The 24,377-nt window shown below is 46.8% G+C and overlaps 3 protein-coding genes across 10 annotated transcripts in view; all 3 read right to left on the reverse strand.

Annotated features, from left to right (window-relative positions):
* Positions 1–3,170: 3,170 nt before the first annotated feature.
* Positions 3,171–6,754, reverse strand: LOC135255857 (cilia- and flagella- associated protein 210-like). Its single transcript, XM_064337581.1, has one exon. It carries the CDS (start codon positions 5,360–5,362, stop codon positions 4,007–4,009), a length of 1,356 nt encoding a protein of 451 aa, XP_064193651.1. The 5' UTR covers positions 5,363–6,754; the 3' UTR covers positions 3,171–4,006.
* Positions 6,755–9,362: 2,608 nt separating this feature from the next.
* ostc (oligosaccharyltransferase complex subunit) lies at positions 9,363–12,299 on the reverse strand. The gene is made up of 4 exons (XM_064337582.1): positions 12,059–12,299; positions 11,497–11,590; positions 10,741–10,938; positions 9,363–9,745 (listed from the first exon to the last, which is right to left on the reverse strand). The coding sequence occupies exons 1-4, from the start codon at positions 12,195–12,197 to the stop codon at positions 9,727–9,729; spliced, it is 450 nt and encodes a 149-aa protein (XP_064193652.1). The 5' UTR covers positions 12,198–12,299; the 3' UTR covers positions 9,363–9,726.
* Positions 12,300–22,354: 10,055 nt separating this feature from the next.
* The window catches only part of LOC135255859 (sodium/potassium/calcium exchanger 2-like), a 58,330-nt gene continuing 56,307 nt past the window's right edge, over positions 22,355–24,377 (reverse strand). For all 8 annotated transcript variants that reach the window (XM_064337584.1, XM_064337583.1, XM_064337590.1 and 5 more), the window contains 3 exons: positions 24,146–24,235; positions 23,305–23,471; positions 22,355–22,658 (listed from right to left, as the gene is read on the reverse strand). In XM_064337584.1, the coding sequence (XP_064193654.1) occupies positions 22,409–22,658; positions 23,305–23,471; positions 24,146–24,235 (507 nt within the window). In that variant the 3' untranslated portion in view covers positions 22,355–22,408. The remainder of the gene's footprint in view (positions 22,659–23,304; positions 23,472–24,145; positions 24,236–24,377) is intronic.

A 24,377-nucleotide genomic window follows, 5' to 3' on the forward strand; every position in this document is an offset into this window, starting at 1 on the left:
CCTGTCCCTGAGAGTTTTATTCACGCAAGTGTCCCCCTCTGGACCGCTGCTAGATTGCTGTCCAATCAAGATGAATACAGTGCTGTGAAAAAAGGCATTGATTTCTTTTATTGTTGCGTATTTGTCACACTGAATGGTTTCGGATCTTTACACAAAATGTAATATTAGACAAAGGGAACCTGAGTAAACACTGAACACATTTTTTTTTAATTACTTCATTTCTTTAATGAAATAAGTTTTCAAAAGCCCATATCACCCAAGTGGAATAGTAATTACCCCCTTAAACTTAATAACTGGTTCCACCACATTTAGTAGCAAAAATAAGTGCAACCAAATGCTTCCAATAATTTGATATCAGTCTCGCATCACTGTGGAGGGATGTTCAGCCCACTCTTCTTTGCAGAACTGCTTTAATTCATTCCCTTTGTCTAATTTTACACTTCTTCTAATGATCTGAACCCATTCAGCAGGACAAATATGCAATAATACAGAAAAATAGGAACGGGACATGGGGGCGGCGGCGGCATTGTACTTTGGTCGGCACAGGGTGTGGATTAATAGCGACTTCTCTTTATCTTCAAAGCGATTAAATTACAGTACTAATGAAGACGAAGGTCAGCAAATGCAGAACGTTTCCCATTGTCAATTTACAGCAGTTACACAACCAGGGGAGTGAACTGCAGCATTCCACGTAGTTCTAAATCCTGAAGTTGGGGTTAAAACGCACAGGTCATACCTGCAAAAACATATACAGCAATCAACAGAGAAAAATTTTTAGTTCAAAAGAAACCCCATATTAACACAATATGATTCATCTCTCACTGATTTTTGTAAAACAGAAGGGGGAATATTTTCCTTAAAAAATTGAAGTTCTCTTCAGTTTCCTGCTGGAATCTCTCTTCGTCCTCATTGGAAAATCATGGGAACGTACCCCTGAAACGTGCGCACGGGAGATTCTCCGGGCATGCTCTGTTGCAGCCCCTCGGTCTCTGGAGTTCACCTGAAACTCTCCCAGACACGCACGTGATTTAAGGCACTTCTCCTCTGCGCACCTGTTGGCTGAAATGTCCTCCGGGTATTTTGATGCTAATGCTCAGTCAAACCATGTGTTTTTACTTAGCAACTGTTTTTCCTGTTTTCATTGTGCAGTACTTTGGAATTATTCAAAATAGTCTAAAATATTATTAATAATAGTAGTAGTACTAATAATAATAATAATAATAATAATAATAATAATAAATTCCGCATCAAGACATTTCTTTATTCACATCACACCTTTAAACATGTAATTGTTTCTAAGTCATTCCAGATCACTTGCCCTATATACTCATTCAGGTAACACACTGGTTAATTGATAAATGACTGTCATGGGATCTCCTCCTCCATCATGTATCTCTGTTTGAGCTGGTTAGCCTTGGGGAAGTACAGGAGAATGTAGATATGTGCTTTTATTGCTCTCTAATCAGTGCACGTGTCAGAGTACAGGTGAACAGTTTTATAGCCGGTTTGAGAGCGGTGGCACGCCGCTGAACAGTGTCCCGTCTGTACCGGGAAATACCGAGCAGTCACGTAGCTCGACCCGCGACCCCGCGTTCTCACGTCCCAGTCTTTCTGCGGTGCCGATCGCTGCGTGGTACGCTGCTGGGAGCTTGGAGCGCATCTACCCCAAGTGGCCAAGGCCGGGCGTTGTTTCTGAAGCTCACTTCCCCGTCTTGTTGGAAGACATTGCTCTCTAATGGCAGTGCGGTTGGCTCCAGTATAGGTCATTCAGCCACCTGTTTCAATGCAAATCAGTTGTGCCAATGTACCAAAATACAAAGTCAATTTTCCCCACAAAAATATGCAGTTGCAAAAAGGTGTGCCTATTTGTTGTAATTGTATCATTTGGACAATATCTGAAAATCCTGTGGACCGATCAGGGACATTTGACATCAGTGCCGCGCTCAGTGGACGAGCCGGACCGCCATTTAAGGGTCCACCATTTTAGCTACTGCCTACTGCGCAGTCGGTCCCAGTTTGTACAAAAAGACGGCACAAAAACTGCATTTCAAAACGCTTTTCGCTTGCCCGTGGGAAGTCGTTGGGTGACGTCACCGTTACTTCATCCACATTTTTCATACAGCCTATTATCTACCTCCCAGTGCGGGCTTGAGATTTGTGCACACTCTTGGCACATTTGTTGTAGATTTTTTTTTTTTACTCCGCTCCCCCGTTGTCGGTTGTTCTCGTCTGACCTGTCCCAGACGCTTCGCGAGTTTGGACTGGGTCTGGGATGGTTTCAGTCAGACGATGCTAGGTTTGCGCGTGACCAGGCTAAACAAACGATAAGATCTCCGCATCCTTTGACCTGCTGGCTACCCACCGCTGTCTTCACATTCATGTTAATGTGTCACTTGGGAATTGTAACTGTGTTCTTTTAATGTTAATATTTAAATTTGAATATATGCCGTGTTTGAAATATACACACTATCTGGTCTGTGGTGTTTAGGCCCTAAGCTGCAATCATGGAAAAGCTATTTGACCATTTCCATCATTACGATTTAAGATGTAGATAATGATTGTGGTTAACAGAAAAGAACTGAAAGGTACAACTGAATAGTTGTGCAGCCTTGTCGGTATTCTCGGCCATGGCGCAAATCACCATCAACAACACTAATCTTCTGGTATGATTCGTTTCTTTGATCGCTTTCCTCTACGCCGGTAAGGGCCACTGCCAGCGAAGGCCATGCCTTCAGTCTCAGAAGTGAGAAAGAATCACACAATTAAAAATCTGCACGATAAGGCAGAATGAATTGTACGTTGTGTATTTGAAAACCCAGATTCGTGTGACATCCATTTGAGGTGGCATTTAAATTCTGCAGCTTTTAAAAAAATAAATTTTAAAAATGGTCTGTTAATGAAAACGTTGTAACTATGTTATTGTCATTTTGCTTGAAATTATGCTTCTTTATTGTAATAGCTACCCTTGAGCCACAAGCTTGGACCATCATAAATAGAGCACCTGCTTCCCTATTCAGCTCCAGCACCCTTTGTTGCCAGGCTGAAGTAATCATTGATTGACTTCATCATTATTACTGCAGTTAACCAATGCTGGGTCACTGTAAATTGTACACACATTATCAATTTACAAACTGTATTTTATGAATCATCTCAGGTAAAGTAGCAATGGGCCCCAAAATGGAAAAAAGCCAGAACATTGTAAATATCACCAATATATTTTAAAGGGGCCCAGAATCCCTGGCAGCAACATTGGCATGAGCCACCAACACCATGATCAGGAAGTGTCTGGGCCTTCTCTCTGAGCAATGCTATTGCAGGCTTTGGTTGTTAATGTTATACACTTTGGACATGTACCCAGATGTCCTAACCTGGTCAGTATTGTGTTCTTGGTCACCTTTTTAGGGCTATAAGTTTCTCCCGACCACGTGACCTGGGAGACATTTTGACCCGAATTTCAGACCTTAACCCAGGGGGTTCTCAACCCTACTCCTGGAGATCTGCGGTGTTTGCTGGTTTTTTGTTTCCACCTCACAAATCAGCGACTGATAACCTGCTTTCACTGATATAATATACTCCCGAGCTGCATCACAATGAAAACCAGACCCTATGGCCCTCCAGAGAACCTCTCTTTCTGTAGAATGGTATTGTCATCATCGTCTCAGTATAACAGTTTGCACGTGTTTTCCGTCATGAAAACTAATAATTTTGCAGAAATGTCAAAAATGTCAAAAAAGAAAAGTTTTGGAACTTTTTCCAAAGTACTGGAGGAGGAATGCTGGCCACTCCTGGCCCCTATTATTTATATATATCATTTCTTTATTTTTCAATCATATGGAAAAGAGCATTTATCAGCACTTCAGCCTGCATACGTTAAGCTCTAGAGAGCCATTTCCCTGCCTTAAAATTCCAGACGCAAATCTCCTTTCCGTTGAGCTCAAGAGAGCCAATCAGCTTCCTGCAACTACATAGCCCCTTTAGCCCTGGTCCAAAAATGTGTCTCCAGTCTTCACCATATGAAGTCGAGTTTCCCGTGGCTCGACTCGTCCGTGGCGGCGCCGTACAGCCTGCTGATGTCCTTCGCCGTGCTGTTGACGTAGTCCGGTATGTAGCTGGAGCCGGGCACCAGGTACTTGGCCCGCAGGCCGCCGTAGATGGGCCCCACGCCTTGCCCGGCGCCCGCGTTGGCGGCCCTGCGGACGGGCGCGGTGTTGCGCTTGCTGGCCTCCGCCACGCGGATGATGCCGTCGGCGTAGCGGCGGAACTGCGCGTCCTCGTGCGCCAGCAGCTCCTGGTTGCGCGCGTCCAGGTCCATCTCCGCCCGCCGCCGCAGCGCCTCCTGCTGGCGCTTCTGCGCCATCTGCTGGCGGAGCGCGGCGTCCATGTCCGCGCGGGCGTCTCGCTGCGCCCGCGCCGCCCGCCGCTCCCCCGCCCAGTGGGCCCGGTCCGCCGCCCGGTGGAAGCCCAGCTCGTCCAGGCCGCTCCGCTTCTCCTCGTCCTCCCGCAGCTGCCGCTCCCGCCGCTTGTACTCCCGCTGGGCGCCGATGGCGGCCGCCATGTCCAGGCCCGTGCGCTGCTTGCGGCCGCGCTCCTGGCTGGCCCGCGCCTCCCGGCTGGCCAGCGCCTTGGCGGTGGCGCGGGCCTCGGCCTCCTCGTACTGGCGGGCGCGGTCGCCCTCCTGCGCCGCCAGCATGTCCGACGCCGCCTGGCTCCGCCGCTGCCGCCGCCGCAGCCTGGCGGCCATCTTCTCCTCGTTGGCCCGGTCCCACTCGTCCTTCTCGCGCACGCACCGCTGCCGCCATTCCTCGGCCAGCGCCTCCCGCCGGTTCTGCTTGTCACGCTCGCCGCGGCTCGTCGCCACCTGCGCCGCGTAGGTGCCGCGCACGCGCAGCTGCTCCGCCCGCTGCCGCTGCCGCAGCTGGCGCTGCTCCTGCTCGTGCTGCTCGCGCAGCGCCTCGCGCTCCCGCCTCTCCCGCTGCTTGGCCAGCGACGACTGCTGCCGGCCCTTCGCCATCTCCCGCATCTGCCGCCGCAGGTCCTCCGCGTACGCCCGCTTGTTCGCCTCGCGCTGCCGGGCCCGCTGCCGGTCCTGCTCCAGCGCCTCCATCTCCCCCCGCCTGATCTCCGCCATGAACCTGCGCGTCTCCTCGTTGGTGTTGTCGTCGATCCTCCGGTTCCGCTCCATCTGCAGCCTCCGGTCGTTCAGGGTCTCCATCAGCAGGAGCTCCCTGTGGAACTGCTTCACCCGGTCGCTCTGGTAGAACTGCTGCCGGGTGGCATTTTCGATTGCCAGCTTCCTGTATTCTCCGAGCTCTTTGGGGCCATTTCTCCCGTTTAAGGAAAGCAAAGGAGAAGTCGCTTCCATCTTGGACCTGGTTCAGGCCTCATACCCTTGGTATCTTGCCGGTAGAGATTTATAAGAAAATGCGTGGAATACCTACTGTTGCGTCACGCATGCATCGGCCAATAGAATTTGTTGACAACAGTTGCACCGCTTTGAGTGTTCTACAGTGACGTCAGGAAATCAAGCGAACTGCACTTGGCTAAATAGTGAGCTGTGGATGAATTTTCTGTTTAACGGCATCAGTTCCCCAGGAGGGAATTGTATTCTACACTATATTCATCAACGGCATTCATATATTTTTCTGATATATATTGGAGATTATTTTCTATATTTGTTACTAAACATTGTCTAACCTGTTGCCGAATAATATATTGAATTCAACGAGCTGAGCAAGTTACGGCAAGACGATACTTGAATGTTAATACTGTCGTTATCAAAATAATAAATTCAGTAAATCACATTAAGGATGTTGTTTGAGCAACACTGATACTATTTCTAGAACCTGTTATTTATTTCTAAGGCACGAATTGCATTATGTAGAGGTAACGAGATACCGTAGATTAAATCATTTTTAAGTGTACAGCTAAGCTGTATCTATAGCCTTTATGGAACATCTTTTTATGTATTTAATATTCTGAATCAAGTCTGCGCATTCAACCAGCGTTTACAACGTATACATTAGAACGTTCTGTGTTACACATTAACCAGAGATTCTTTAACGTCCTTCGGTGGACTGGGCACTAACACCTGGAAGTGTTCGACAGCACGTACTGAAAGATAGCACGAGGATCGTGACACGGTCGAGTATCTCATAAAATAAACTATCGAATTTATTCATCATCTTCCAGGACGAGTCCACATGGATTTTTGCCTAACGTCGACATACTTTTAATGACGAAATTTCATAAAAATAGAAGCAAACCGTTCCTGTTCCTGATTGGTGCTCAATAGCGCAAGCGATCCGCAGTGCATCCTCCCCAATTACTGAGCACTACTGTAAAGCCAGTATTCGTTACAAATATGTAAGCCTGTGCATTATTGTTGAAATGCCAACGGTTATTAACAAAAAAATCTGTTTTTAAAAAATCTTTGTAATTCGTTAATGTTCATTTCAGTTCATTGGTGGACAAAAATGTAATAATTTGGATTAGAATTTGGTTCAATTTGCAACTGGTAATAATTTTCCTTGTGATTAAATAGCTCATAACTTACTGAGGGGCTAGTGACAGTAGCGTTACCGTGGTAATGCTGGCTGACTCACCCCGGGGGGAGAGGGGTTACTGTGTGTCAGAGAGACTGGTACAGTCTTAGCCATGGCAACCAGAGCAGAAAACAGAAATGACAAGTGACTGTTGGAAGGGAAGAGAAACTGCGTGTGTGTGTGTGTGTATGTGTATGACTAGAGAAACTATGTGTTGGTGACCTCCTGTGCTGACTAGTGTGAGCGCTGACCAATCGTGTTGCGGGAACAGTGTGGGAGTGGTGTGGCAGCAAGCGACCTTGCGTTTGCCCCCCCCCCCCCCAGAATATAGAGATGTCCTGTAATGCCACTAAGAGGGGAAACGAATGTGACTGGGGGCAGCGCACGCACACACACACACACATACAATAACAATCCACTGCACACATGCAGTCACACATCTCTCTCCTGCACACAGAGATGTTTAAGTGTGCGTGTGTTTGTGTGCACATGCCCCCCCCCCCAGTCCATTGGTGTCCCCTTTTAGTGACATTACCGGACATCTCCGTATTCTGGGGGGGCGGGGGGGGGGGGTGGGCAGACGCAAGGTCACTGGCGGCCACACCACTCCCACGCTGTTCCCGCAACACGATTGGCCAGGCAGCGCTCGCACTGTAGTCAGTACGGGGGGGTCAGTTTCTGATGAAAACAAACAGCTACCGATGCCAGTCATCGTGACGGGCCAGAACGCAAGTCCTCCAGCTACCCAGCGAAGGGGGCAGGTGAGGACTGCCTCTCTGTGATAGGGGGGAACGCTGTTGATGCCCCATTCCCCAAATGTATTCAGAGCACAAACAGAGAACAAAACCAAAGGAGCTGGCCCAGTTCTGGTCTGCAGGGATTCTAATGTAACAACAGGACAAGGATTTGTTGGTTTAGCCTAATTTTGGGTGGAGTACTAGCACAGGTATACCGCGAGTCTAATTTAAATTAGCCTGCGTTATTTGGTTAGTAAGCATCAAAGAGCTCTTTCAATGTTCCCCATGAGAAAAATAGTATGCTGAAGTATACTATTTAATACTCCGGAGTACTTGAAGTATGATTAAAGTTCATAGAATTATGCTGCAAGTAAGCTTTAGGTATACTATCTATACCTAAACTATAGCTATACAGTTTTTAGGCTATTTATTTATTTATTTTGTTCCAGGGGTTTGGTCTTTAGTGGCGTTTTTAGATATGTTGGTGTCTTGTAGCCCCTCTCCTCATTACCTCTCTCATCCACGCATTTTTCAAAATGTCAATTCAGTTCAGTTTACTTATTTCATTTAAAAAAAATAAAGTTCATTTTCACGCGCCGTGCTCGTGTCCAATAGCCCCGACAGGTCGCGCAACGTCTGGAATCGATTCCAATACGAAAGTTCTGTGGCGAAATAGCGATGATGTTGTTGGTTGGCTCGTCTGTGAACCTTAACGATCGGCACGGGCATAATCTGTCGCATTTTCGCGAACAGACAGGGGGACCATTAGCGCGGGGACGGCACTCACGCGCAAAGCGCGGCTGACTCTTAAGTGCTGTCCGAACATCTGGCTCAGGGATGATTAGCATTTTTCTCACCTCATTTACCCTTTATTTCACATGCAGTTCAAACAACGCTGCTTGTTCGACTCGTTCACTTCGTTGAGGCCCACTTTACAAATCATTTACCCGATGACCCATCACGTCCTTGTCAATAGATGGCATCCCACTCTGAGACACGTGAGAAAAACATGTAAAAACAGTGACACAAATGATTTCCCATTTTTAACAAAAAAACAACATCCTGCCAATTTCTGCAACGGGACGATTACTGCCTACAAGTATGTCTTAAACGATACGAGTGCATGCTAGATTGCGAACTCAGGTGTCTAACGAAGCAGTTTATTTTTTACTTGTGCTTGAATACATCAAACTCCCGTCGGTGTCTCAGACAGCAGAGCGTGGGAAATAACTAGAAGCAAGTTTATCTGCATGCTTTGAGCGACCGAAATAGCTTCCTGCAAATGCCACATGCTAGCCAGTACTCTGTCGTTCTGCCCTGTAATATTTACGTTCGTTCCATTGGTGATATTTTCCCCCCACGTTAAATAACGTAGCTCAAGTGCACCACCTTGTGGACACATGTATCCACACACAACTTTAGAACGAATACGTGCGGTTACTTTTTCAAATGCTACTTTACATTGCATTTTATTTACAATGCATTCTGCCTTTCTGAAATGTAGTTCACCCATTCTGATGATACTGATGTGTGTCTTCAACTGCATAAAAAAAAACTTAACTTAATTTGGCATGTTTAATCTCCAGCTGCAGTTTCTCACACCACAGACTACAGCCAAGCTTGCACGGAGCAGAGCCGGAGGAAGATCATTTACATGTGGCGGTGACACGCAGTCCACAGGCCGTGGGGTCCCCTAACCCAGCGAGCCATCCCACAGCCCCATACTCAACCTTTTATAACAGAAAGCAAGTCGCACATGAAAGATATTCCCGATTTCGGGCGAATGCAGGAATGGGCGAAAGGGGAAAACACTCTGCAGGGACATGAGCCCACACAGGTCCCAGTCTGAACCGATGGCTGGAACTCAAATCTGAAGGTCTGACTTTGAGCTGGTCAGAGATTCCCACTTTTTAACAGCACACAGCGGGACACAAACAGCAGACAGATTCTGGAAAGTACAAACATTTATTTCTGACCTTTTAGGAAAAAAAAAAAAAAGAAAAAAAATGAACATCATACATAACTTGGGTCATAGCATGTAAGGCCACATCAAAGATCGCACTTGGTTTACAAACCAATGTGCTTTTTCTTTTGGATGGGTGGGGTGGGGTGGTGAGTAACCTTTAAATCAACAGAACAAAAAGCGAAACCCATTCAATAGCTTTGATCTGGAATACACACAACATCTGGAATGGTGGTTCCCCAATGACAATCTGAACAAAGACAGCACGATTCATTTCACACATAACGTGAACATCCTGAAGTTGTCTGCAAGTGCTGGGTCGGTGCTGAAATGTTTCTAGCTGGGCTTTGCTGCAGTAATGGCACCTTGGTCTCCATTTCAGGCCAGTACAGGAAGCAGCAGAGCCCACTGTGGTCTCCCCCCCTCTCTCTCTTGCCCCCCCCCCCCCCCCCCTTCTCTGATGTCGCTGTCCACACGCTCATCTTTATCCCATCAGGTAGCCCCTGCAGACAGAAAAAGAGTCATCAGGATTATACAGGTACAGCAATGCATTGAAACAAAAAATTCAACGCTCCTGTGAAAAGGCTTTTTATCTGATTTTAGCGCATGTGGAAGACTTGGTCTGAGCCTTCATCAGGACACGCCCCTCCTCTGACGTGCGTAAGTATAAACAGACACACATATTTCTATACATTTTTTACTCTACTCACTACTTGTTCAATGAAACTTGTTTACTAAAACCACTTCAACTGTTAATGTGCTACAACTGGCTTACTCATGTTGTGTTGCAACAATTGTTCAGGATTTGTAGTTGTATTAGCCAAATAAAAAGTTCTGCGAAAATCATAACCCAAGTATCTGTGATACACGTGTTTAGGGATTTATGAAATGCATTTTTTCCCTGGGATTCTAACCTTTGTCCATTTTTGGATTTCCCACTTTTATTATTCATTTTGCTTTTTATATTTCTTTTAACAAATCTAGACAAAAGAGGGTTGGGCAGCCCTGGCCTAGAGGATGGTAGATCTCCAGGCCTACGGCTGGGTAGCCCTGCTATAGCTGTTGAATGAGGTGTGCTTTGTTACGGCTGGAGTGAGAATCTACAGGACAGTAGATCTCCAGGCCCAGGGCTGGGCAGCCCTGGCCTACAGGACAGTAGATCTCCAGGTCCAGGGCTGGGCAGCCCTGGGCTACAGGACAGTAGATCTCCAGGAGCAGGGTTGGGGAGCCCTGGCCTACAGGACAGTAGATCTCCAGGTCCAGGGCTGGGCAGCCCTGGGCTACAGGACAGTAGATCTCCAGGAGCAGGGTTGGGGAGCCCTGGCCTACAGGACAGTAGATCTCCAGGAAGAGGGTTGGGCAGCCCTGGCCTACAGGACAGTAGATCTCCAGGCCCAGGGGCAGCTGCTCCAGCTGGTCTGCAATAATACGGGTCTTACGGCCCCCGCACTGTTTGAATGGTGCACTAACGGTGCACTCCACGGGGGGGGGGACTTACGGCAGCTTCATCCTCATGAAGACGCGGGCCATGAAGAAGCTGAGCAGCACGCTGACGAAGCCGATGAAGAGGAGCAGGAAGCGGTTCAGCTTGGGGATGTTGGGCGCGTTGGAGCGGTCCAGGATTATGAAGCCCAGCCCACCCATCGTGAACAGGAAGCTGGAGGCCAGACCCTCCATGATGTACTGCCCATTCACCCTGAGGGAAGGTCACGTCTGTTTAATATATTTACTTTTTTTTCAACAACTTTCAATATACTGTTTGTGGCTTATGAGACGCCATTGCATTGGGTGAATTTGTCATGCCCACGTTTCTCAGATTGAACTTTCGTAGTGCGTGCACGTTCCCAAAATGAGAGAGCTTTGCAGATGAAATGAAAGCACAGGTTAGGGTAGAGCACAAACGCACGCAAGTTCAGTCTTTACTCTGCAATTCGTGCAGCAGACTGAGGGGTGAGGTGACAGTGGTGCTACTCTGACAGGTAAAGACCGGTGCTGTCGTCATCAAACAAACACCTGACCATCCTATTTACATCCGGCATGCGTGCAAGTGTGTCCCTGTGGGTCAAACACAAATGAAACACTGACACTAATCTAAAAAGTTACATTAATTCACTGGCTGGCTTAATTTCCTAGTGCTAAATGCTGTCAACTATTTTAAATGATTCATTCTGACTTTGGGAGACCAAAGTCAAATGATTTCATCTCTGAACAATGAATGGCGGTGCAAGATCACCTGGCTATGGCTCGTGCTTACCTATACGCCAAAAAGGCTACAGGCCTTTGGTGACCATGTTCATCGGTCATTGATCCGACACTGGGCGGTTCGACAATGACGTCATAGATGATCCCTGCAAGAAACACGTACAGTAAAAATGACCCAAATACACACTAAAGACACTATTACAGTAACAGCTACACAGTACAGGTGACTGCATTCTGCAGGATCTCCGTAGAGCACATAAGAACGGCTATCGCACTCCAGTAAGCAAAATAAAAACATGTTTTTCGGTGTAACTTGCCAAATGTCAATTTGGAATGAAGGCTTGTAACATACTTATCTAGCTAACAAGCTAGGAAGTATGACGTTACTCATATCCTCATCTTGACAACTCCGCAATACGAATTTCTTTGACAATCTTAACTAGCTAACAGTAATATGCAACAAAATAAGGTTAGACCCTGCAACTAGGTTGGGTAAAGGTTTCTTCTCCTTCATTCTCAGAGGCAACTGACGTACAATTTATGGAAGAAACTTAAAACGTGCACAAAGTGACAAGGAATTAACTAGCAGAGAGCAAGCTAACAGGCTACCTTACCTCCAGTGATGAGAAAGTACGACACTATAACCAGAGCATAAACCGTCATTGCCGACGGCATGTGGAGCCAGGACGGCTTCTTGAGTTTTATGTTTGGACATTCTAGCACAGCAAATGGAAGCCCGTAAAGAGTTTCCATTTTTTAAATGCAGCCAAATATTTAGCGTGCTGTACAGTGCAAAAGAAATTTCCTTTCTCGCTCTCCTCAAAGCACTTCCTATAGAACGTCGACGTGTCCAGGAAATACAAAGGTACTGGTTGGCGCAACAACTAACAAAAAACAAAAAATATAAAATTATAATAATTTGAGAGTTAAACTTGTGTGCCGATTAAAGTTCATATGTAAATATATCGCTTATTTTGTTTTCAATATATTCTTTATATCTTTTGGTTTATATATGTTAAATACTGCTTTATGTAACAGCTATAACCCGTCATATATGACGTGTCACGAATACGCCGCCATTATGGTTCTTAATGGTGTCGCTGTTTCCCGCTGTTTCAATCTTCGAACTGTCGCCATTACGGCTCTTAACGGTGCTGCTGTTTCGTGCAGTTCCAATCTTCGATATGGGTAGTAATCTAAAGTTAACCAGTAGGTGGTTTGTAGCCGATGATGTCTGACTGTATGAAGTTCTACTAATCTCCGATAATAATCTTCAATGCATTGTTTACATTATGATTTATATACAATATTCTCAGTGATGGTATTCCAATATCGTCATTAAAAGATCGTGATTTTTAGGTAATATTATAAATTCTACAGGGCAGTGAAAATAGTTAAAATTCAGTTGCAATTTTAGCGACTAATTCAGCTGTGCCATGGAGTGTGACAGCTTATATCAAGGAATATTGCTGCAAGTAATGTTCAGGATGGATACTGATAGTAAAACAAAATACAACACGTTATTTTTCATATTTTAAATAGCCTACTATATTTGCTATAGGCTTACACTAGGCCTATATATTTATAAATATGTACAATATATTTATAAATTATTACTGGTAATATAAAATTACCGGAGAGACTATGTATAAAACAGCTGTAATTCCTACGCTTATCATCCGATGGATGTAAGTACCCTCAAACCAAAGCCGACCCTCAGCAATAACCTCGCGATGCATTGTTTTAGCCTATTTTATTTTAAATCCCACGTGCTACAAAAATAATGCGAGCCACGGCCCTGATATTTTCTAACGGCACATTCCACAGACTGGGGGCCTGCAGAGTCTGAGAATAAAAAGTGCAACAAACCTTTCCCCAGTTTTCCTACACCAAAACCAGCTTCACATCAACCTGACAAAGATGGTTATCTGCCCATTGTTCACGCGCCACCTCATCGGAGCCGCCTCTGATTTGCCCTTTGTCTTCACGTGAAAGAAGAGGCTTATCTGACAACCTGAAAATCTGTCCCGGTCAGCAGGGCGTCAGCAGCAACTGCACCTGCTCTCGGGGGTCTCGTGCAATGCAGCCGGGCACGTCTTAAAAAAAAAAAAGATTCTGAAAGAAAGTGCGCGGCAGCGCAAGTAAACCGAGATCAGAGCAATCGGCGGTATCCTCTTTGTCCTGGTCAAGCGACGGCATTCTACTCTAAACAATGGCGGGATGGATTGTGGCAATTTAAGCTCGTACAGTAGGCTATAAAGAGCATTTCAGTACTCCAATCAGGAAAAAAACATGAATGCACAAATGATTCTCTCATGGAACTTATGTTCAAAATCACTTATGTTCAAAATCAGCAATCAATGTCTAAGAAAGTTCTACATATTTTTTGGCAGGCCAGTTTTGATCTAACATGGTTAAAAACATCCAGAATAAAAACGCAACTTTGGCAAATCACTGTAACAACAGTAGTGCATATGCATGTTAGAGCTGTGTGACGTGAACTTGACAGGAGCTCTGCTCACCTTTAGTGCACAGCAGGTAACTGTCTGTTTAAACATGACTTTACATGTACAAATCAGGGCAACTTTGACCAGAATAATACTTAATGAAACCTATTATGCACAGTGTCTGCTCCCATGTTCATGAACTGAGCAAGAAAACTGCAGTGATTTGTGTGTGTGTGTGCGTGTGTGCATATGAGTGTGTGTATGTGCATGTGTGTGTGTGTAGGTGAGAGTGTGCATATGAGTGTGTGTGCTTGCATGTGTGTGAACTCAATGCGGAGCTGAATCATTAAAGCGCACACAAGGCTTTTACAATCAATAAGATGTTGTGATGTGGACGCAAGCAGAGATGCATTCACAACTAGAGCACCTTACTGGTCTGCGGCTGTTTCTAAAGTACCTCCAGCTCACCGGTGCATTAAATGGCCATCGCCTCGCAGGCTTGCTGTGCGTGCTCTTGGACAAAGCTGTCCGATGTCGGCCCATTTTATTGAAGCGAGAGTCCTCGGCCGCAGGAGTGCGCATTCAAGGGGACCCTGAATCTATAATATAAAGTGTGGGAAGTGGTCTCTAGGTGGCAGTCGTGGAGAAGTGCGCCAGGCAGTGGCTGTTCTGCCGATCTGTGCAGAAGTGCCTCGCGTCTCCTCGTCTCCACGGAGAAGGGATGAGATCGGAGAGAGTTTTCTGCGGTGTGACTCACGGCCATGCTGTACAGCAAGTCTTAACCCATTGAAGAGTATGTTTTTGTTTTTTGGGATGTGTGCTCTCAAAATTCCGAGTCAGTGTTCTAGAACTCCGCTGCTTTCAGTTGCCAGCAGTGACTGTGACATCAGCGTTAGAACGCTCGGTTAAGAACCATCTAATCACGTTCACGTTTAGTGGGGTTAATACCGAGACGATTAGCTCTGAGTGAGCGGGGACGCATGCACGGTGACCAATCACGCGCTGGGCCCCACTGTAGGGGATGACATCACAGTGTTAGCGGACTCACGTGCGCTGTGAGCTCAGATTTACTGCTCTTAGACCGAGCGAGCCGGCCTGAAGGGACACGTTTTGGTTTTTGGCGGCCAGTCAGCAAGCTCTTCCTTTAGTGGCTGTCCTTGCTGGGGGGTGGGAGATGGGGTGGGGGTGGAGGTGGGGGGGGGTGCTGGCAGCTCCCAAGCTGCTCTCCCAGATGGCCGTCGCTTCTCTTCTGAGCGCTTTGAAGCCGAGCGTCTGGCGAACGCCAGAGCGGTATGCCACAACGTGACGCCCTGGATCACAATATTGACACAATGAGGTGGCAATTAAGAGGAGGGAGCTAGGGCCTTAATGGAGCCAATTAGCTTTAGAGCACAAATAGGGGGTGGGCGTGGGGTGGGGGGGGGGGGGGGGGGAGAGAGCTCTTCTGACTCCTGGGGTGTCTCCCCCCCCCCCCCCCCCCCCCCCGGACTCATGCTCTCTCCTCGTGACTGAACACTTCAAACCCCCCACTTTCAACAGATGTTCAACAAACACATTTTTTTTTTCCACTGACAAATTGTGCCTTCTTGATCGCCCACAGTCGATAGTTCCTCTCGTTCTCCCCACCTGCCGTGACAATTTGTCAGGAGTCCTGACAGTTCCAGGTATTATTTATTTTTGCAAAAAAATAAATAAATAAAAAAACCAGAAAAACATTTGCGTCTCTCTGCGTTTGGCCCGCCCACTTCTCGAATGATTCTGGTGCCCCAGTCTCCAGGGTGCACCGGCATATCACGAGTTCTGCCTGCAAACTTTTTGCAGGAGAATGGAAAGCTTAAAATAGAAGACTCTCTGTGTCTGACGTCACATCAGAGGCATGCGACGCTGATCCAAAATAGACGCTTCTCTGAGCAGAATGATCCATCCATTAACCCCCCCTCCACCCCCCCCCCCCTCCTGTGAGCAAAATGATCCATCATTTAACCTCCACCTCCCACCCCATGAGCAAAATGATCCATCATTTAACCTCCACCTCCCACCCCAGAGCAAAAGATCCATCCTTTAACCTCCACCTCCCACTCCCTAGGAGCAAAACAATCCATCCTTTAACCCCCCCAGCCCCCCCGTGAGCAAAATGATCCATCCTTTAAGCCCCCCCCCCCATATTGTTAGCAGCTGCACGTACCTGTGTCAGGTCTGACCGCACAAAAACAAACCTGCTGGTGACAACCGCGCTCCACACTGGGATAACAAGGAGCAGCGGGTGATTCGGCTGCCCAATCAGCACGCGGCGTTTCATCGTGAAGGGAATGAATTGGATCGCATGCAGCGTTCCTTCCCTATATACTTACTTCAATGTTATTTCAGTGAAGCGGATGCCTGCGTGTTTGTACTGACCCATTTCTGTTAATCACACACGTCTAACATTGCCTTCGCATCAATGCTGTGCGTTGAAAAGGCACGTAATTGGGCATTTTTGGAAAAAAAAAAACAAGGAAAAAATGTAATATATTGGATTTAAAAAGTAGCTGAAGAAAGTATAAATATAGTGTAGACTTTCCATGAAGTGTCATATTGCAGAGTCTTCATAAGCCTTACATTATGCCTTAATTAAGCACATTCACAAACACTTACACTATATCAGTTTGTATGCATATACTGTGTCAGAGTGTATTATGCCACTCAATCAACCTGACACAACACTCCCAGAATCTGTACCAGATGGCACATGCTTTATTTACGAATGTATACCAAGTGCTGTAATCTGGGCCTGTAGCACTCCTCCTAGCAGAAGGCACTGAAGAGCAATGCATTGTGGGGGGACATTTGAGAGACGTGGGGCTGTTTAGACCCTCCAAAACTTGTGGCAAAATTATTTTTAAAAGACAGCGTTGCACTGAATAATTCTTCACATGATTTATAAAAAACCCCCCACATTTGTGTTTTTAAAGAAATTAAGGGGGATGGTGGGGGGGGGTGCTAATTGCATATAAGATTAGAATGTAGGCCCAGCTCCTGCTCTCACACACCTGCCACACTGCGTATAGATCTGAAATGAACACCGCAGCCGTTGTATATACAGCAATAACATGCTCTATTCTATAACCACCGCACCGGGAGTTCAGACTGTCAAAATAAGAGTCCTGTGGGGGGAGAGCGTGGCGTGAGAACAGTGCTGAGGGCTTTTATTTTTAACCCTGCTGGCGCGCGTCACACCTCCGCCTGCGCCACACGGGCCGGCACCGCCGCGAGGAGCCTCTGCTTCTCGCCCCGGGGACCGCCGGCCGCCTCGGCCCCCCAGGAGACGAGGGCTTCCGCCCGCTAGCGCTGTTAGCGCTCCGGTTCTGTCCTTTACCTGGGGGGTCGGGGGGGTCGGGGGGTCAGGGAGGGGTGGGGGGGTCACTGGTCATGTGACAAATTCACCCTGTCGTAAATGTCTGTCCCAAGAGCAATGCGACATTGGATGTATTTTTGTTGGGGTTTTTTTGTTTGTTTGTTAGTTTTGTTTTGTTTTGGTTTTTTTTGACAAGTCAGACTGTGCCTTATTCATCGATCTGACACATCTGAAGGAAGTTAGCTTGCGCATTACATACATTTATAACCTCTCTATTAGCACAGTCTCTCATCCAGACTGATCTCTATATTAGTGCGTTATCAGGCATTTTGTATCAAGGCACTGCTGTTAACCTGCAGCGTCAGTATATATCCATGTATAACTATGTAAGAAATGCCCAAGCTGTGTAAGTCACTCTGGACAAGAGTGCTTGGTAAATGCCAGTAATGTAAATGCATAGGCAAATTGTCAGCATTTATTTGACTATGTCAGTCCAAGAGTGATCTAATGTACTCCATCTCCATCAGAGCTAAATACTAGCTAAATACACAATATCAGAGGTCTGGATGAACAGTTGTACAGATTCAGAAAGCCAGCAGAATCAAAAGTTTATTTATATAAATCAATAGCTCATGTCAGGACTTTGTGATGCGCTTTATTGACAAGAAAGTGGGGCAACTGAGGATGGTCTGCGATTGGTGCAGAAAGTAGAGTGGGCGTGGCCTCAAATCCCTCCCTGTTTTGAGGACAACAGAGAAAAATGAGGAGGAGCAATGGCGTGATTGACAGGTGAGACCCTCTTTTTAAAGCTGGCATGGTTTTCTTGGACTTACCTTTTCAGCTTCTTGGCAAATGTTCCCACTGCGAACTTTTTTTGTACAATTGAAACCAACAAATTTGCATAACATCTTAATAACTTTATTTCCATATTGTGTTACATACTTCGTTTTTTTTTTTACATAAAGAAATACCATTTATTTAGATTCAAGTATACAAGAGATTATATTGTTCAGTTGAGTGTGTATATTCGTACGGTTGAAAATAAATCTTACGTGAACACAGAGAGAGAGAGAGAGAGAGAGAGAAAGAAAGAAAGAGAGGAAACTGTAACAGAGCAAGAATAATAAATGTAGTAACAAAGTCCACCAATATACTTATTTTTGCCTCTTTAGAATAAGTTGTAGTTTAAAATGGTTTTCACAATGGATCCTCTGCTATACCGCGGCTCAGCGGACGAGCTCGCCTGCCCGTGTTTAAGCGTAAATAAGCGGCGATAAGAGCAGCGCTCCTCTCTCAGTCTCCTCACCCCCACCCCCGTCCACCCCCCCCCCTCCTGCACACGAGGCCGTCGCCTCATAATCACACACCGGAATTCAGACCCATTTGCGGCTCCCTGATAAAAAAAAACGAGCGTATGATTTAAAGTGCACACGCGTGTGCGTGATCACGGGCCGCGTTCGCCTGGCGGGGCGCCCCTGACACTGGGGCGGCGGACAGGACTGGCGGTATAGGTGGCTGCCTTGGCGCCATCATATGGGGGGGGGGGTAGAACGCCGTGTGGCGTCATGATAGTATGGCGACATCCCACCCCCCCCCCCCGGTCTGCAATCGCAAACTACACCCAACCCCAATACGCCATCGCTACCTTCCCTAAACCCCCACGCTCCCCCACCCCACCCACTTACCTGCGCGGTCGCAATCGTAAACTGCACCTAACCCCCAGTTCGCGATCGCTACCTACCCCTCCCCCCACCCCTGGTCCGCGACTAGGGTGGCACAAAGGTTCGAAAGTACCACAAAGGAAGGGGGAGGTTGCAGAGGCGGCCCATGTGACTGCCCCACCCTGCACACATCGCCATGACAACTTGACAACCCACCCTCCACCCCTTCCCCATTGCACAATACAAACAAGACTGAAAAAGCGTCAGTCTTCTAACAAAAAATTTAAAAGGGGCATAAGGGGCATAACATGCCTCAGTGCCAGCATGATAATGTGATGTGCTGAAGAGGGGTATTAACGGTTTTCCAAACTTTAGAACCAGTGTGATAACATACTGCACTGACGTAGTAACGGTTTACCAACCGTAAGGGCAGTACACTGATTTCTGGCAGCAAGGAAACGTAAAATGCACTAAATAAATAAAATAAATAAATAAATAAATAAATAAAGCTTAGAGGATGTGTCTCCGTTGCTGGAACGATTATGAGGTATTATAATTTCCACTGAATTCAGTTCAGGCCTTCAGTATTAAAGTGCGTACGTATATATAGAATATTAATATAGAATATTAAAGGTTTCTCTTATATTTTCCATCCAAGGCAGGTAGCAGTGTGAGGGACTGTTTTGTGTTCATAATACAGCTTTCTAGATGCCTTTTTTCCTTCTGTTAAAAACAAAAAATAAATAATCAAAGCAAGAGCAGAAACATGGAGAAAGGAGGATGTTAGTGTTGGTTACATTCAACAGGTTTCATTTCTTTACATTTCCAATTTTTAAATATCTCATTTATATATTTCTATTTACAAAAGCAAAATAAGTCATTTAAATAAACGCAAATTAAGCACGGTGTTCACGCCCTGCTTTTCTTGGGAATAACCAAGCCCAACACATCCATTTTGTTTCTCAACTGTAATACACATAGAAAGTTATATACTTATAAGAGTAATTTACAGTTTCTGTGTGCACAAAGGTTCTGGGACACAGGTGCACTTACATGTATACTCACATCCTTTTGGGGTACAGCTTCTGATTGGAGCGGGCAGAAGATGCTAATTGCTAACTCTGTTGTCTGTTTTTCTTATCCCCCCCAGAGAAGGTTGAACCCTAGATGGCCATACTGTACCCTAAAAGAATGGCTCAACGTGCACATATTCAGAGTGACAAGAGTACAGAGTGCCCAGACGACAGCACTGATTGGTGGACTGTTAGCCAATGACCGTACAGGTCCTACTGTTGCTAATGGTGCTCTGGAATCTACATTCCTGGTGGCTAAGGTGGGGATTGAGGATTATGGGAAAGACATTTGCACCCAGTGGGGGGGGGGGAATCCTATTTGCACCCCAATATAAAATATATAGAAGACATATTGCAAAACCAGCAATGCACAACAGCCATGAAAATACTATTCCTAGTTATCAGTATGCTTCTTTTATCAAGTATATGCTTATTTATTCTGACATCAACATGTGCAGGTGTTTGTATATGCACATATGGACAACAATAGCATCTTTCATTTGAAAACAGACACACACATCAATATAAATGGGGTTTTCTACATGTGTACCTGACATACCCAGGAGTCTATTTGTAATGGGAAAATGAGAGGCATAGCTAGGCTGAGAAATGTTGATGTGTTTGCCTGTAACCCGTCCATTCATAGTCACAGACAAAAGGGACATACAACACATCCCCTTATTACTATTATTATTATTATTATTACTGACCCTGAAATGTATACAAAAATAGCTTGATAATGACAGCGATTGATTTGATCAGTAACATTCTTTCAAATGGCAGGCGTTGTTTCGCTGCTCTGACGCGCTGAAATATTTATCAGGAACGTGTGATTCTGCATGTGCTTGTTGCCTCTGAAACACAGCATAATACAAATGGAAGCTACACATATTTTGTTGTACCCGTGGTAACAAAATCCTAGCGCTATCTCTCTGTTTATACAGGCTCATCTCTATCATTGTTTACATCCCCCGCTTAAATATAGAGAACACTGAACGCTCTGTACAGCCTGAATGTGTGAGCAGTCTATCAGGAGAGGTGAGATGGACAGCAATAAAACTATCACGGCTACGACTAATCTTAGCCACCGTCATGGAAGCAGCGGAAAATGAAAGAACACCTAGCTGCTTCCAGTAAGCAGCGAGGGAAGCTAGCTTCGGACCGTCATCAAGCGCAGAGTAAACGAAGGCATCACCCGTTACGTTAGGCGTCACCCTACCATACCCATAATTCCTTGGTGATCCCCAGAGCAGCTTTGATAATCTGTTTATCCACCGTCTAGCGTCGCCCCGACAGAAGGGTCAAGTTTCCAGGTTCCATCTTGCCAGAGTCGCCCGCCGGTCGTTCCAAACTGACGGCCAGCTAAGCGCTAAGTAATCCGCTTACAGCCGAGCGTCCAGGGCCGCGCGTCAAAAGTGCTAAAAGTCCTGCTCTTCCTCCCGCCACGGCGATGAGTCTGTGCGGAACCGACATCGTTCCTACCCAGAATCCTCCTGCTCGGGTGCACATTGGTGCGGGCAGGTCCGGTTCGCGCAGGGGGGGTAAAGGCCGTGTGGTGAAATCATCACGATGCCGGTTGTCTTGGAAAGCTACGCCGGGGCTTGTCCCTGAAAGCTCATTCAGCTGGATCCAGGCGTCAGATCCTTACAGAGTGCACCTGAGGTCTCGAAGGGCAGCTTTAGACTGTCTCTCTCTCTCTCTCTCCTCGCACGACCTCAAGGCTCCCAGATGGGGGGAGGGGCCAGAGCCCTTGAGCTCAGTCTGTACAAGTGCTAATACCACACAGCCCATCAGTCAGCCAGGTGAAAAAATAAAATAAAAACAACAGCCAAAAAAACAAACAATAGGCCAAGCTTAATGTGGCCATCCATCAAAAAGGCCCTGATTCCCCATCAGCCCCCTAAATCCCCCCCCCATCAAAAAAGCCCTGATTCCCCATCAGACCCCTAAATCCCCCCCACCATCAAAAAGGCCCTGATTCACCATCAGCCCCCCAAATCCGCACCCCCCCCCATCAAAAAGGCCCTGATTCACTGTCAGCCCCCCAAATCCAACCCCCCCATCAAAAAGGCCCTGATTTGCCGTCAGCCCCCAAAATCCCCCCCCCTCCCCCATCAAAAAGGCCCTGATTCACTGTCAGCCCCCAAATCCAACCCCCCCCCCCCCCCCATCAAAAAGGCCCTGATTCACTGTCAGCCCCCCAAATCCAACCCCCCCCCCCAATCAAAAAGCCCTGATTCCCCATCAGACCCCAAAGTCCTGACATCCGTCTCGGCGCCTTGGGGTCCAAACCAAACCAGGCCTGACCTCCTGATTCTCTTCTCCCCTAAAAGCCAAGCCTCCTGCCCCCTTCCTCTCTCCCTCCACCCCTCCCTTCACCCCGCCCCACCCCACCCCGTCTCCCCGTCCCGCGCGAGGGTGTCCGGACCGCGGAGGAGGGGCGGATGCCTCAGATGGAGACGGGACACACCAGGACCTTGTCCTCCAGCATCACGGAGATGACCAGGAAGATGAAGTAGAGCAGGAACATGATCAGCCCCAGCAGCTTGCTCATCCGCCACTTGCAGGAGGCGATGGAGATGATGACGAAGATGAGCATGAGGAAGAGCAGCACGATGGCGCAGAACAGGCCGTTGCTGCTCACCGTCACCGGCTTCAGCTCGTGCGTGAGGGAGTAGAGTAACCACGGAAACGGCAAGCTGAGAGGGGAACGGGGACAGAAATAGGATTCGGTGAGATCACGTTTACCGAAAGTTCTGGAAAATGCAGAGAGAGAACACATAAATATTTTGTATGCAAATGTTGGTTTGTTAGGCCCTGTTTTTCACATACAGTTTAGACAGACCCATGAGACAAATACAGGAACATTATGATGATCCTCCTGTGATACGCTAATATTTTACTGAACGTAGTTCTCTTAACAATTGGACCATTAAACCATGGACAAACATAAAAATTATTCCTGCGTTCATATGTTTCAAAATACTTTTTTTTTTTAAATGAACCGATACAAAATATCATTATTGTTTCTCATTTACAATGCACTGGCAGTATATTCAATTCAATAGTATTGTATAGTGTAGTGCTTTTTTTATAGAGAACCATCACAAAGATACTTTACAGTGAAAGAAAAAAACAGAGCAAAAACCAGGCCTGAACCCCCAAACAGCAAGCACATGAGGTTAAAAAAACTCCCAGTGGGGAGAAAAACCCTCAAACAGTGGCGAGAAAGAACTCCCCGATGGGAAGAGATCTCGAGAGGAGCTCGGCCCTTGAGGGGGAGCCCATCCTCCGCTGGTTTACTCCATTCCTTTTGGGGGGACAGGGTGGGGGTGTCACACGTACCCTACTGTGATGTCAAAGATGTTGGACCCCACAGAACTGGACACGGCCATGTCCCCCAGCCCCTTCCGGGCCACGATGACGCTGGTGATCAGGTCTGGGATGGAGGTCCCGGCTGCTAATATGGTCAGTCCCATGATCTCTTCCGAAATCCCAATGGTTTCTCCTACCTGTCGAGGGGTAGGGGTGGGGGGTTAAAAGAGTTTCTTTTAATTTATTTCTAGAAAACAGAGTTTAAAAAAAAACACAAAAAACAATGCACCGAAGCACGGTGCAACCTTTCCTTTCCTTTCACCTGGCTGATTTTGTTTGGTTATTTCGTTTCGTTTGGCTCAAGTTCATTGGACGCTTTATGCCCGGGCCAGGCATGATTGGTTAAGTGATGCAGCGTGGCATTTAACAACCGACAGGCAGTTATACAGTCACAATCAGAGGGCCAAAGGCTCTGGTCTTAAACTAAGATGATTTTCACGGACACGTGCATTGGACAGGACCGCAGTCGATGTGGTGCTAATCGAAATCTCTGTGGGTGACCAGAGGCCCTTGCTCTCTCATGCTTATGCAATGCTACACATTCCGAAGGGACTTCTCTTTGACAGAACACCAGGGACAGCCACATTAATACAGCAGATCCTTGCCCCTGAACCGAATGCCCGTTCTCTCCTTAAAGCATTCAACGTTTCTACACGACCCTCGGCATTGTGGGAAACCTCTCAAACATCCAGAGGCTTCTACACGACCCTCGGCATTGTGGGAAACCTCTCAAACATCCAGAGGCTTCTACACGGCCCTCGGCATTGTGGGAAACCTCTCTAACCTCCGGGGGTTTCGGAAGGACGGTTACCTGATGCGCCCACCACACCATGAGGTAAGAAAACGCCGCGATCCAGGAGATGGCGCCGAGGAAAGTGACGGGGAAGAACCTTCTGGATTTCTGGAAAAACAATAGCAGAAGAATCCCGCCCCCCACCACCCCAAGGACTCTTACTGAAACTGCAAGGTTAAAAAAAAAAAAAAAAAGCTAACATTAACAGTAGCCTTTACACAAAAAATAACCAGCGCGATGGGTTTGTTAG

This window comes from Anguilla rostrata, chromosome 5, assembly GCF_018555375.3.
Source record: "Anguilla rostrata isolate EN2019 chromosome 5, ASM1855537v3, whole genome shotgun sequence".
Taxonomy (NCBI): Eukaryota; Metazoa; Chordata; class Actinopteri; order Anguilliformes; family Anguillidae; genus Anguilla; species Anguilla rostrata.